The sequence below is a fragment of the Zootoca vivipara genome, chromosome 10, assembly GCF_963506605.1.
Source record: "Zootoca vivipara chromosome 10, rZooViv1.1, whole genome shotgun sequence".
Taxonomy (NCBI): Eukaryota; Metazoa; Chordata; class Lepidosauria; order Squamata; family Lacertidae; genus Zootoca; species Zootoca vivipara.
The window spans coordinates 3,455,757-3,471,022 of NC_083285.1; the positions used below are offsets into that span (position 1 = coordinate 3,455,757).

Consider the following 15,266-nt stretch of genomic DNA (forward strand, 5'->3'; position numbering starts at 1 on the left):
GGAGTTTCCTTTGATTCCCTTGTTTGGCGAAGCTCATCTCCCTCGGAGGAGGCTCCGACCCGGCCCTCCCGCGAGAGGACTCCCACCCACCCACCCCCATATCATGGAAGGGAGCGGGGAGACACCCAGGCGCAAACCTCTCCCTCGCCAACCGCTCCCACCCCGCCCTCTCGTCCCTCTCTTCCTCCTCCTCCTGCTCCTGGCTGCCTGCAATCGGAGGGATAAATCAGGGGAGGAAACGCGCGCACGCACACCCACCCACCCCGAAACAGTCACACGCGCGCGCGCGCGAGGGAGCCGGGATCTGTTACAAAAGTAGCCCCGATGGCGGCGGATCACAGCAAGCAGAAGCTGCCGCCGCCCGAGTAGCAAGAGCCTCTCTCTCTCTCGCCCGCCTCTGGCTGCGTCTCCCGCTTCCCGCCCTCCACCCACCGAGCGCGGCCGCTTCCCTCCGCCTCTCCGCCCAGCCGCCCGGGAGGAGCCGCTGCCTGCTTCTCTGAAGCTGCCTGTGGCTTTACACAGAAGAGGAGAGAGAGAGATTGATTGATTAGTATTATTCCTCCCGTGCTCTCCCCGATTATTATTTTTTGAACTTCACCACTATCATCATCATCAACATCATTATTATCATCACCACCACCATCCTTTTATCTGGCACTTGTGGGCAAGGGGGCATCGATCTTCGATCAGGAAGATGGCTGCTGGCTGGTGGCTCTTTTTCACCCTGACCCTTTTGCAGTCCTTGGTGATAAACCTCTCCGCAGACGGGCCCTTCCCTTCTGCCACCACGTAAGTCCCACCTGAGTCCGGCAGGATCCCCCCCGTTCTCCTTTCTCCTTGCATGGTAGTGAGAAGTAGAGTCAGGAAGGGTGGAGGAGATTTCGCCCGAGGAAGGGAAGCGGGGAGGAGGAGGAGGAGGAGGAGGAGTGCCAGGGTTTGCTAAGGCGGGCGAGCCGTCTTGCTGGCCACGGATCCCCTCAGCTGGAGAAAAGGAGCAACTGGTAGGCTTGTCCCGGGTCTGGGCTGGGCTTGGGCTGGGCTTGAAGGGCCTGCTTCTGCTGCCATGCCCGCTGGAGCCCAGCCCAGCCCGGGATATTCCTGCCAGCGATCAACAGCATCTCCAAATAGATGGACGGACTTAGAGGAAAGTTTCTAGTTTCATCGCCGCCACTGTGACTTAAATGGCTGTTTTGACCTCGTGGAGATTTGGGGCAAAGAAAAAGAAAAAAGAAAACAGAAGCATTTTAAAGGAAAGCGCGCCTGTGTTGTATAGAGAAATGTATTTTCCCCGAAAGGCCCTGAAGCCGAAGTCACGGCGCAACGTTTAAGTTTTCTAACGCTCATTGTAACCTTAGTGCTTCCAGCGTATGACATGAATGTTCTGACAGTTCCAGGGTTTGTTTTGCGTGCGTGTGTGTGTGTGTGTGTGTTTTGAAAGCATCCACGCATGTGCAAAACCAGAGCTGTGGTGGGTTTCTCTCTTTCTCTCTCTCCCTTTTTTCACTCTTCTAAAATGCTATGCAAGGTAGCTGAGTGTTCTCAGATTTAGCGATGATCTCGTTAGGCGATGCATCGGCGAGTCCTGCTAATTATGGTCTGCTTTCCGTTTGCTGCCTTGCATGAGTGCAGGATAGCATCTTGAAAGCAGCAGGCAGTGATTAGCAGAAAACTTGCCCAGAGCAGGGCAAGAGGTTCACATCAAGAAACGAAGGCAGAAAATAAATAAATAGGCCGATGTCTGATTCCCCCCCCCCCAGTGAGTTAAAGTAACAATTGTGGGGACTGATCTGTGTTGCCTCAGAAACACTTTAGTTCTTAAATCTAGGCAGCCACCGTCATTAAGCATCTTAGTGTGAATGACTCACTGTAACACATTTTATACAGAGTTAAAACACACGGACGGACACACACACACACACACACACACAGAGAGAGAGAGAGAGAGAGAGAGAGAGAGAGAGAGAGAGAGAGAGAGAGAGAGAGAGAGAGAGAGAGAGAGAGAGAGAGAGAGAGAGCAATGCTTAGCAGCCTGCATTCTTGGAAAATAGAAAGTGTACTGTGCTGGTTCAGTTGGTGTGGAAGGAGGACTTTACAGTGATTGTTATAAGTGCAGTTCACCAGTTAGCTAGCTGTTTCAGTGAGGTTCAGATCTCTGTGCTTCCTCTTCCTCAAAAGGGGCTGGGCTCATGGCTAGGAGGAGTAAGTTAAGGGAGAGAGCTGGGCTAGGAATATCACCTTTTTAGAATGGTTAAATGAAGCCTTGCTCCAGCTGGTGGATTCCACCATCATTACCATCCCATTTCCTTCAGCTGGCTCTTTGCCATTCTGAAGCAAAAGCGTCTTCCAAAAGCAAAACTGCCCAGCCTGAAAAAAAAAGTCATAATTTTCCACCCCTACTTTTGTTTGGTTTAGTGGGGAGGGTTAGTGTTTGGGTTTACCACAGATGTATCCTGTCATTTGCTGTTGAATGCCTAAAACTTTGATGGGACTTGCACTGTGAAAGAAATGTGTGCCTAAGCCAGGCTGATTACTTGGCCGCTGCATTTATGGTTAGAGGAAACAAAAATGGGAGCAAGAACCAGAGATGCAAAAAAGATAAGCTGCTCAAGAGAGGGAGCTGAATAGAAGAAACAAATTGGCTTGGTGTTACAGTATCTTAAGACAGTTGCTTCTTTGAACGGAAAGAAGTACTGTAGACTTTACAGATTCTATCCACAACACAGGCTGTTTCTTTACCAAAGTATCCTGGAAGAATATTCCTTTGTTTCAAGGCAGAGAAATGAGGTTTTGGTTGGGGAATAAACCAGCAGGAAAGCTGAAAGATGCCTATTTTAAAAAGGGAAAGGGGGAAGTTACAGGTGCTGCTTGAAGATGTGTTAGATTGTTATAATAATAACTAGAAATCCCCTCTTCTAGTACAGGAAGGAAACAAAGACAAATCAAATCCAGGATGTTGCCAAGTAAAGAATTAAATGCAGATGTGGTTAAACCAGAAAGCAGAGGCCAACAAATCAAAATCTTTTGATGAGCAGCTGGTTCCAAATAATAATTGCAACTAAAAGCAAAACAATCCCTGGACCTTTTCATCATCGTATTTGGAAGGGTCTATCATTTGTTCATTCTTTCAAAATGATATACAATTTACAAGTACAGGATTTAGGGGAGGGAGAAAAACCTTCTTAATTTTCAGGAATATATATTTAATAATAATCCGCTGATTAGAAATGCCTACTTTTTGTTGTTAATCTTTCGCCTTATAAATTTTCTACCAGTAAATGTGGTTTCATGGTTACATACATGTATTAAAATGCATTTTAAATAAGTAAATATTTTATCAACACCTATTGATTAACATTGTTGTACTTTGTCTCCCAATGGTAATTCTTCATCTAGTATGATTTAAAAAACAAAATAATTAACAAACAATTACTGGCATTTTTACCACACACACACCAGAACATTATATATATATATAGGCAACATTATGCAGTATGAACTTGTCAGATTTCTAGAATGATATGCAAGCTAAACTTGGAGATACTGCATATGTAACTATAAATTGTTCTAGCAGAAAACAAGCACAGCATTGCCTTGTGTTTAAAAAAAGGTTTTAAAATGAGATGGAATGTGTTCTTTTACACATTTCAGATGGGTGTTATGTCCCAAAATATTTTGTATTGTCTCGTGGTTTTAAAATGAAAATAATCCCTTTTCATTTAGAGCATTAATTTGAATGTTTTGTCCAAGCAGTGATGATTGTGTGGTATGTTTCATGAACTGAGGATGGAATTATTTGAATTTCATTGAGGCTTATGTCTAGGTCTGCTTGTGTTTTTTCTTTTCTTTTTTTAAAAAATACCATCCCTATTTAATGCTATTTTTAAAAGCCAAACTGAAAATGGGTATGAGGCATACCTTGTTGCTTTCTATTTTCAGGATCCATTCAAACTGATTAAATCAAATTAAAAACATTCTGTTCTGAAATTGGGAGAATTTTACACACCATTTGCTCAGGTATAATGTGTAGAACACAAGGTCTTTAAGGAATCTTCCTTTTAGCAATAAGCTTGAGAGGGTGGTATTATTTTACTGTTCCCAATGCAAGCTAAATGTTTGGAATGTTCAGCATAAAATACAGTGGCCTAAACACACTAATGGTAGAAATATCTGAGCTCAGTAAGACTTACATCATAGTAGATGTGTTTAGGACTAAGTGATTCATTGTGTACTTAACAGTATAACTGTTAAGATACCTTACCATTGCAATGAGATATTGGATCACCCACCACATGATGTGGGTATCAAAGTTCTACTTCAAATACTTTAAAATAGCCTTTAATGAATGATAAATTGTTGAACACATTTGTGTTTCATGACTTTCTCACATGCTTTGCTTAGTGGAAATTATCATTTACTGTAGCAGTTATTCAGGGAAGAGAGATTCCATGTACAAGAGGCAGAATAGCCAGAAAATGTAATATAGTGTCAGTGTCGCCTCATAGATTTCTCCCACCAACCTATTTTAAGTGCCACTTGTAGCCTGAAGCACTGGAAGCATAAACCACTGCAGTTAAAGTGTAGTTAACTTTTTTTATAAAATATAGTTAACATTTTAACGGTAGTTAAAATTAACAATCATGAGTTGGGTGCCTAATGTGCCGATCAATAACTTATACATTTGTTGGCTGCAATTATTACTACCACCCTGTTGCTTTGTATGTGTCATATGGGGGGGGGGAGGACTAGATGTGTTTAAAGAGCACCACGTTCATTTTTAAGAAAATGGCCAAAGGAAGCTGATTATTGGAATTTTTGCACCTTCATTTGTGTACAGCTTTTTAAATATACTAATATTAGCAGATAATGTAAATATTGTAAAATATTAAATATCCCAAATTTTTGTCACTGGGGTATTTTTTTAAGAAAATTATTGTTGAACTGCATTGATACGCATGAAAGGATATTTTCTAGGGGGAGGGAAGTGTTTTATTCCTGCAGCAAATATTGAAATATTGAGGTGCCTGGGAATTTGCCAGCCTCATTTTCACTAAAAAGAAATTAGGCTGCCAAGATGCTTTTCCACCCCTTGATTCTTATATTGCTGCTGTGTCTATGACTCTTCCATCTAACTTAGAATGTGTGAAAGTGTAGCTACAGTGTCTTTTCCTTTTTTCAAATAATCTCACTTGCTAGATTGACTAATAGCAGAAGACTTGCTTTAGGTCTTTAAGGCAACAGAGGCAATGAAAATTTTGCTTTCAGTGGGCTGTTAAAATCTAATCTTTAGCACACACAGAAAAGCAAATGCTAATTTGCAATTATTCTCCAGAAGAATCCTCTAATACACCCTTTAACGTTTGCTAAAGAATAATTTTTAAAAAACAATCCTGTCTAGATAAGCTAGTAATGCAGTAGTCAGTAAGAATAAAAAGTTTATACCCAATTCCTAAATATATTACATGAAAGCAAGTTCTTTTTAAAACAATGGAACAAGTCCCCTACAGATTGCTCAGGACCAAGCAGGTAGGATATTGCAGTCTCAACCCATTCTTTATAATTGGAGCCGGAATACTCCTGGCATTTTGAGTACAAGGGCTGTTTTCCATTAATCAGTCATTATAAGTTTTTACTTGGCTAGAACTTTGATCATTGTATTCTCATTCTGCCCACTTTTTCCCCCTCCCTTACCAAAGTATTTATTTGAATTAGGGTGATCGGTGGAGGGTTGTAGGTAGAATAATGTATAAATTTCAGATACGGAAGTCTGGTTTCTATTATTACTTAGGGCATGATCCACAGAGCACAGGTGTAGCACCTATTCACAGAGGATACCTATAGAACCCAACAGGAGCCATGAGGGCAGAGAAGGATGAGTGGATGGAGACATGGAAGAGGTGAAGAGACCTCATGTTGCCTGTTGCATGTAGAGAGAGAGAGAGAGAGAGAGAGAGAGAGTGTACAGGCTTTCAAGGCTTATGGAAACCCTCTGTGTGAGAACAGCATCTCTGTATCATGTGAATTATGCACTTATAAATACCGGCAGTGCTCTTTTCTTCTTTGCAAAAGTCTTGATGCTTCTTGTACTAAGCATCTTGGTCACTATCACCTGTTGCTTCAGACAGCTTTTCTTGCAAAATGTTTAAATCTGTCCCAGGACTAATATTGGCAGTTACCCTTTAAACCATTCCTTTGTTGGTCAACATAATTTGTTGCCTTAAGTGGAAATCTCAAGGCAGCCCTGTTTAGGGAAGCTTTTAATGTTTGATTTCTATATTTTAATGTTTTGTTGGAAGCCGCCCAGAGTGGCTGGGGGAACCCGGCCAGATGGGCGGGGTATAAATAATAAATTATTATTATTATTATTATATAAATTACTTTATACAAAAAAACCCGATTGTGGTCTTCTGGTGCAATTTCATTTGAATTGATGTTTTATGGCTATAAATGTGATAATTTGAATCCACTTCTTAATTTGCCCTGCTGAATCAAATGGATCACTTGAATCCTTAAGATACCCTGATGACAACCCTGAATTTTTTTAGTTGGCAATGAAACATGTGGTATAAAGACTATTCCTATGAAAAGAGAAATGCTGAGAGACTGCCCAGTGCAGCAATTCATTCTCTGGCTTTCAGCTAATTCATGTGCCACTGATTTTCATGTGAATTTGGGCACATTACTGAGGATGGGGTTTCCAAAACCATTTGTAAGTCTTATGTATCCTAAAGAAATGTTGATATAATACGACAATTCCCTCCTGGTAGGAGGGAACAGGACTTGGGAAAATATATTACCTCCTTGTGAAAGTTGAATACTACCATAATGCCTATTTGCTGTGGTGTCTCCCACAGCCCAAGTACCACTCCTGTAGGGCCACTGGGAGATACTAGAGTGGAGCAGCCCCATAGTTGTATGGGGTATTATACATCCACCCTTTTCCTTGGAAGCATTATATTATTGGAGAAGACTAGAGAGATCCTTCCCTAGCCAGACCTATTCCCTAGAGTACAGTCCTATCAGCATATTGCTGGTGTCCTCTAATGGAATATATACAAAATGTCCGTCTTCGCAAGTTGTGTGGCTATGTAGATGACACCAGCCTGTTTGAAATCATTCAAAAACAATGGGTTGAGCGTTGCTGGATTCCCTGCAGGAACTCACCTTCTGGGAGGCACTTCAACTGATCTGTCATGCCCATGCTTTCACAGAAGTACAAGTATTACCTTCAATGATCTTTTTTTTTGGTTCAGTGTCCTATCTCCAGTGGTAGCCAAAAATGTTGCTTTAGTGTTATTGAAGCACATCTTCTGGAGATTTAACAAGTAGAAGAGCATAATATATGGTAGCTCCCTTGTTATGGACAGATAATTCAGGCTTTGCCTGGAAATTATCAGGCGTGGAGGAATAGTTAGTATCATCTATCTCTAGAGATTGATAGACCAGATGGGGATCTAGATACAATAGCCCTTAAACCCTCTTTCACTTGATAGAATCTAGTTAAAAGCCCATTTGGAGGCCTGTGTTGTGCTGGTTATGGTGGCAAAGAGAACATGCTCCCTTTACATTGTGCCATTTGTCAGAGCCTTTGCCAAGTGGTGGGAGGGTTCTGTCAACTTAGTTCCTCTGCTTCATACTTAGGAATATCTGTGACTCTCAGTAACTTCTGTTTGGGACACTTAGCTAATAAAATTCCTTGAAAGCGTTCTCACGTAGGCATCATGCTGGAGATGTTCCAAGCCTTCCTTCCTTCATTGCAGATCCTTCGATGAGTTTCCATTCTTGATAACTGAGTAAGCTGGCCAAGTGATATCAGTTTCATAATTTTTGACCCAGCAATATATTGCAAATCATGTTATGTATTATTGTCCAAAACCGGTTTGAAGTCTGTACAGTGTCATGATTTCGCTTTCATAATTTTTGACCTGGCAATATATTGCAAATAATGATGTGTATGTTGTATGTGTGTGTGTGCGTGCATATGAGAGAGAGAGAGAGAGAGAGAGAGAGAGAGAGAGAGAGAGAGAGAGAGAGAGAGAGAGCTATGCAAAAATCACAATGGAGGAAAAATAATGAAACCAGCCAATGCCTCTACATAGCTCCAGCCTTATTTCAGACATTCTGTTATATCAGTATATCACAATGTTTAGCTGGTGATATAATATGATGTTGAAAACCAGATATCACCCAGCCCAACAAGTTATGTAGACCAGCTTGCAACTTGCTATTCTCAGGAAGGTAGTTAATCAAGCAAGCAGTTGTGATGCAACTCTAGGAAATTGTAGTTGTGGCAGATTACCTAAATCCTTGTCTGAGTTTTGGGCTGGTTCCATCCTGATTGAAACTGACTTGGTGACACTGGTTGACAATCTGTTGGAAGACAGGAGGAGAGTGATTCTGTTAATTGTCCTGAAATTTTAATCAACATTGAGTATTATTCCCCCCCCCAATAGTATTTGCTTGCATTACTTTTGTGGGCTAGGTTTGAAAGCAAGGCAGTTGTGGCAGTTTTGCTTCTAATTCACAGGTAGGCAGCAGAAAGTGGTGATAGATGATAGTTGTTCCTCCCTATGCCTTGTCCTGTAGGCCTTCAGAATTTTCATTTCTTTCTCTCCCTTCCTCGATATTGGGGCTGTCGTTAGGAATCTACCAACCTACTTCTTTTCTTTGGATCCAGGCGAGGCCGTAGATTTCCTTAACAAATCAGTGATGAACTGGATATAAGTAAAAACTGAACATAATACAGAGGTGTTGATATGGACCAATTAACCAGAAGGCAGGTAAAGTACCTCTTCTGGGTGGAGTCATACTGCTCAAAATTTAGACACCTTTATCTTGGTAGGAATTGTTGATTCCCTGTCATATCTAACAGCTGGTTTGTTCCTTGAGCATGCAATCCAAAGACTGGAAGAACTGCTATCTCAGGTTAATTGATTGCTGAATAAGCGACCACTCAACTGAATGGCACAAGAACATGTTCTGACACGTTTTAATTTGGTTACCCTTATTCCAGAATACTATTTGGTAACAATAATCCTTTGATTGGATTACTGTATTCCCTGGGATGGTAAGAAGCAGCAGCAACCAGATTTGCTTGCTTTTTGCATAAATTTCACTATTTATTTACAAAGATTCTAATGAGTTTATGAAAGAGATTGACATTCTATAATACCAACAAATCAGCAAGCTTTTGCAGTTAATTACAGCAACCCAATTGCCTATTTCTGAAGCTGCACACAAAATATGCTTGTTACAATATTGTTAGAAGGAGGTTTGTAACCAATAATTGGCTGTGATAAGTTATAGCGTTTCCAAATATTGATTTGGGCCACCTTCCTAACATAGATTTAATGTAGGTAAAATCACAGTTTGGAAGAATGAGTTTTTAAGCAATTATCCTTTTTGTGCATTTGGACCTAGTCAAGTCAGTGCACATGCCCTTATGTCATTTTGTCTGCTGATGAGATTTCCTTTCACTGGCTTGGCTGGGAAGAACTGACCTCTAGCCAAGAAAGTCAACAATTTTTGGTTTACAGGCTAATGCTACTGAATATCGCTTCCCCTGGCCGCTTGGCTCATTGCCTTCTAATGCAGGAAATAGATGCCAATATTCATAGCAGTTCCACAAGTGTACTTAGTGCCGTTTGAGAAGGTAATCTGTGGTTGTTGTTAGAGAGAGTTTAGGAAGAAGGGTGGTACCAGAGCTTTAAACAAAAGAGCTCTGTTGCTAGGTTACAGCCTTCCAGATCAGAGGGAGGAACCCACTTTGTGGTGTTTTCAAATATTGTCATTCTGTTCTGTTTCTCATTTGACTGAACTTTCTCTTGAGGGAAGAACATGACTATCTTGGGTTCTCATCTCCAGAGGGACTAAACACTTTGCTTCTGATTGTACTCACCAAGTTACTACTTCAGAGTTGCCTTTTATTCTGTTGCCTCAGAAAATGGTGTAGCCGTGATCTTTGGAAAGTGGGGTGGGGAGTCTGATTCATCTGCTTCATACGCAGCAGAAGCTTTTTATAGACCGAGTGAAATTGTGCTGTCATACCTGCTTCTCTCGTAAGGATGATTGGAGACCTGGGGAATTAGGACTGTTAATCCTCCCCATCCTTATTTGGAGTTCAAGGCAGATTGCAAAAGCAAACCTAATTGAACTTACCTAGGAGTCAGCAAAAAACTGACTGTGTAGGTAACTTGAGAAGCGTGACTGTACCTGGTTTGTGCTGGTGTTAGCCATGACTCTGAATGTAAGCAAGCCCTGAGACGCAGTAAAAAAGAGGAGGGTTAGGATAAGGTTACCAGACGTCCCCATTTCCCGGGGACAGTCCCCGGATTTACAGATCAGTCCCCATACAAAATCCATTGAAGTTGAAAAGTGTCCCCGGATTCATTGAAAAAAATCTGGCAACCTTAGGTTAGGAAGCCCATGGTGGTATTCTGTCACACTGCTTTCATAACAATAGGAAAGCTGAGGTGTGGCTGGCCCATGGGGACACTGCGTGCATCAATCACCACAGATAATCCCCTGCTTATTATCATTGTGCTTGGGTCATATTCATGTGTGGATGAAATTATGCTAGCAGTTCCACATGTTCAGGTCAGTTATCATGTGGCTTAGGGAGCCATAGGTGTCTCTGTGTGTGCACATGTTCCTTTGTGTTTCCTAGCAAGCATGAGAACAACCTTTGGCTGCTGCTTGTGATTAATGCGGTGAAAACTTAACCACGAGTCTTGCTTCAGATGGCATGCTAAAGCAAACTTTGGCTGGGCTCAGTGTGGCACTGCTGCAAGAAGGACCAGGGAGGAGTAAAGTCCCTCTTTGGGTGGGCAAATAAAATAATTTTAACTTAGTTCCTAAACCAACTTTCTAAATACACAAAACCAACCTTGTAAATAAGTCCATAAAAGTTACTAGTCTGTTTTGTTTTGTTTTTTAAACCAGCCTGCTAAGGCTGCAGAGGATACAACGCCACTCCTCCATGGCTGGAATGGAAATCTAGGCTGCTAACCTTTCAGGATTCTAAAATAAAAGGAAAACTTCTCCCAATGCCCCCACAGTCTTCTGAATTTCCATGCTGATAGCGGAAGAATTGATTTTCCTTCCTTTATGGTTAGTATGGAAACAAAGAAAGGCTGACAAAGGAAGAATTATTCACTATTCTGCTCATTCACCTGCATGAAACTTCTGTTCATGTATGGCTACTGTAAAATACAATGATGGCACCCCCCTGGATATGTCTGACATTGCATAAATGGGGCACCACCACAGGGAAGTCCCTCTCCTCAGTCTTAACCCACCTAACTTTTGGGAGCAAGCAGAACAGTTCTTAAAATGTTGGACAAATTTGTATGGGAGAAGGCAGTCCTTCACAACTCTTGGTCCCAATCTGTTTAGGGGTATAGGTAAAGGTAAAGGGACCCCTGACCATTAGGTCCAGTAGTGACCGACTCTGGGGTTGCGACGCTCATCTCGCGTTATTGGCCAAGGGAGCTGGCGTACAGCTTCCAGGTCATATGGCCAGCATGACTAGGCTACTTCTGGTGAACCAGAGCAGCACACGGAAATGCCGTTTACCTTCCCGCTTGGAACGGTACCTACTTATCTATGGTACTTGCACTTTGATGTGCTTTTGAACTGGTAGGTTGGCAGGAGCTGGGACCGAGCAACAGGACCTCACCCCATCGTGGGGATTTGAACCGAAGACCTTCTGATTGGCAAGCCCTAGGCTCTGTGGTTTAACCCACAGCGCCACCCCCACATCCTGTTTTGGGGTAAAATAGCTGTAATGGGTTAACACTATTTGTGATGTTGTTGTTTTTTGTTTTACCTGACCTGTCAAGGGTTAACCCACACTCAAGGCTGGCTGACTGAACATTCTATTAGGGGAGGAATGCTCGTGTTTAAAAGGGAGGAGCAGCCGTTTGTCAGTGAGTAGAGGGTTTTGAGGAATGGGAGCGTGTGTGGTGAATAAAAAAAGAAGAAGGTCTTATAGTTAGGATAAAGGTAAAGGTAAAGGGGCCCCTGACCATCAGGTCCAGTCGTGTCCGACTCTGGGGTTGCGGCGCTCATCTTGCTCTATAGGCCAAGGGAGCCAGCGTTTGTCCACAGACAGCTTCCAGGTCATGTGACCAGCATGACAAAGCTGCTTCTGGAGAACCAGAGCAGCGCATGGAAACACCGTTTACCTTCCCGCCAGAGCGGTACCTATTTATCTACTTGCACTTTGATGTGCTTTCGAACTGCTAGGTGGGCAGGAGCTGGGACCAAGCAACGGGAGCTCACCCCGTTGCAGGGATTCGAACCCCCAACCTTCTGATCAGCAAGCCCTAGACTCCGTGGTTTAACCCACAGCGCCACCTGGGTCCCTATAGTTAGGATAGGTTTAGGTAAAGGTTGGAAAAGATATATACATTGGAACCTCGGTTTATGAACACCTCGGTTTACGAATTTTCGGTTTACGAACGCCGCAGACCCATCTGGAACGGATTAATTCACTTTCCATTACTTTCAATGGGAAAGTTCGCTTCAGTTTATGAACAGACTTCCGCAACCAATTACACCCATGCTTCGGGTTAAGTACGCTTCAGGTTGAGTACTCCGCGGACCCGTCTGGAACGGATTAATCCAGTTTCCTTTACTTTCAATGGGAAAGTTCGCTTCAGTTTATGAACGCTTCAGTTTATGAACAGACTTCCGGAACCAATTGTGTTCATAAACCGAGGTACCACTGTACATTGAATGTTTGACAAAGGTGAAATAACAAAAACCAAGCTTGTACACATGAAACCATAAAATATTCGTTATGACTAGAAGCAAATAAATATTCATCGTTTAAGTGTCAAGTAAAGAGTCGTCTGTATTATTTTCCAGCAAGGTATCAGCACTTGTTTAGGTGGAGACACCACAAAGGACAAAACTTCCTACAAGAGAAGAATGGATAGTTTGTGTCTTTGAGTCTCACTGAATAGGAGCACAAACCTAAAGTGTCACAGTGTTGCCTCGGTGGAGAGGTAATCTTTTGCAGTGTGGGAAGTTGAGGGAGAGTGAACCCCTTTACTGTGGACAAAAGGGAAAGTCTCATAAATAGTCCAAAAGGTGCAAATGATACCTGGCCGTGTGTGCTGGAAGAAAAACCTCATTACTATCAAGCCCATGGGGTAGAAGGGTTTGCAGCAAGGCGAAAGGGAGAGAGAGAGGTTAGTTTTACCTCAGGATTCCCTAGTAGCTCTTTAAGTAATATAGAGGTTGAAGTGGAAAAGACGAAAGAAAAGGATTTCATCGCAGTAGCCTCTAAATTTGTGATAGCCACAGCGGAGACTTGGAAGCAATCAGAGGAACGCTTGCGTGCAAATATCAGGAATTTAGCTGCAGGAGGACATCCATAATGCAATATAATGAGAGAAAACTCCATTTTAAAGGCTAATTATTAGTCTCCTTTGATAGATCTCTTAATTTCATTCAATAATTTTTCATAATAATTTTTAAACTAATTCAAATTTTTGGCCGTCATATTTACTCCCAGGTATTTCACCTTTTCTCTGTGTTTAAATTTAATGTTGATTTATTGCCTATTGTTTCTCATCGTTTGTATGTGAAAGGGGGAAGACCGTGAGTACAACTGTGTCTGCATATGTGTGAGAAGGAACGCTGCTCTTCTCAATAGCTAAGTGGGCTTAAGAGACATGACGTGGTGGTACCGTGGTATGTGGGCCTTGTTGCGTCAAACACATAGTCAGGAGAGTCTCGCATTAGCCCTTGAGAGGATTTGCTTCTGCTAATCCTTGTCTCACCAAATTCACCTCCTGCACCATCCCTAAATCGGTCACAGGGAACCTTGACATTAATTGCATCTTGGATTGGTATCACACGTGCCTGTTAAAAACAGTTCTTGAGCCTCTCTGCTGCTGTGCATATGTGAAAGGAAGAACGGCAGTTTTAAATGTGCTTGGATCAGGTTTTTAAATTGATGGATGGCCCTGCAGGGAAGATGGATTTACAATTGCTTTTCAGTTGTCATTTTTTTGGTTCCACCTGTGAACTGAGGAAGTTTGTTTGAAGTATGTACTGTATTTAGTCCTGCCCTTACCACTTTTCCCTCATAGAGTTGGGCCGGTTTTTAAAAGATAAACAAAAACATTAAAACAAACAAGCCCATTTCTTTCCTCCAGGGCAATGATTCCAGTTTGCAAAGCTCTTGAGAAGGACAGGTGAGAGAAAGGAGGAGAAAAATAACTGCAAAGGAAAATGTATATAGCAGAAGTCATTATGTTACTCTGGTGCTGATATTGCCTTCCTGTGCTATCAGGGCCCCTCATTCCCCACCCCAACCCTACAATCATGTAGTTCAAAGCCTACTCACTGATTGTCTGTGTTTCTTTCTCTTACTCCCATACACTTAATCTTTTTTTTTAAAGGCACTATATGTGACCTGAAGGGACGCAGGTGGCTCTGTGGTCTAAACCACTGAGCCTAGGGCTTGCCGAACAGAAGGTCGGCGGTTCAAATCCCCGCGATGGGATGAGCTCCCGTTGCTCGGTCCCAGCTCCTGCCAACCTAGCAGTTCGAAAGCACGTCAAAATGCAAGTAGATAAATAGGAACCGCTCCAGCGGGAAGGTAAACGGCATTTCCATGTGCTGCTCTGGTTCGCCAGAAGCGGCTTAGTCATGCTGGCCACATGACCTGGAAGCTGTATCCCTCGGCCAATAATGCGAGATGAGCGCCGCAATCCCAGAGTCGGTCACGACTGGATCTAATGGTCAGGGGTCCCTTTACCTTTACCTTTATGTGTGACCTACCTTACTGGGCTGTTGTATGGGTCAGTAAAACAATACATTCAAAGTACTTTGAGTACTTGAGCAAATTGCAGCAAATCCAACTCCTGGGGTCAATGCCTCTTTAACTGAATGGAGGCCATTTAAATTAAAAACAGACACTAAAAACAGTCAGTCACTACCTCTCAGCCTAGCCTTCCTCACAGGGTTGTTGTAAAATGAAATCGGGGGGGGGGGAGACCTGTGCAGCCCATTAAGCTCCTAAAGGTGGCACATAAATGTAATGTATGAATAAATAAATAAATAAATACAGTTTAAATTAGTTAATACAGACGGGGATTGGGATATAGTTATCCACTTAAAAGGCTTGTTGAAAGAGAACAGTCATTTGACACCAAAAAAAGCAACAAAGATGGTGCCTGTGTAATAAGCAATGGAAGGAAATTGCAATGGGTCGGTGCCACCACAAAAAAGGCCTGGTTATTATATCGTATGGA

At 42.4% G+C, this 15,266-nt stretch overlaps 1 protein-coding gene across 4 annotated transcripts in view; it reads left to right on the forward strand.

Moving 5' to 3' along the window:
• Positions 1-303: 303 nt before the first annotated feature.
• Positions 304-15,266, forward strand: part of CACNA2D1 (calcium voltage-gated channel auxiliary subunit alpha2delta 1) — a 412,878-nt gene continuing 397,915 nt past the window's right edge. For all 4 annotated transcript variants that reach the window (XM_035127294.2, XM_035127296.2, XM_060279497.1 and 1 more), the window contains exon 1: positions 304-789. In XM_035127294.2, coding sequence (XP_034983185.1) covers positions 695-789 — 95 coding nt within the window. In that variant the 5' untranslated portion in view covers positions 304-694. The remainder of the gene's footprint in view (positions 790-15,266) is intronic.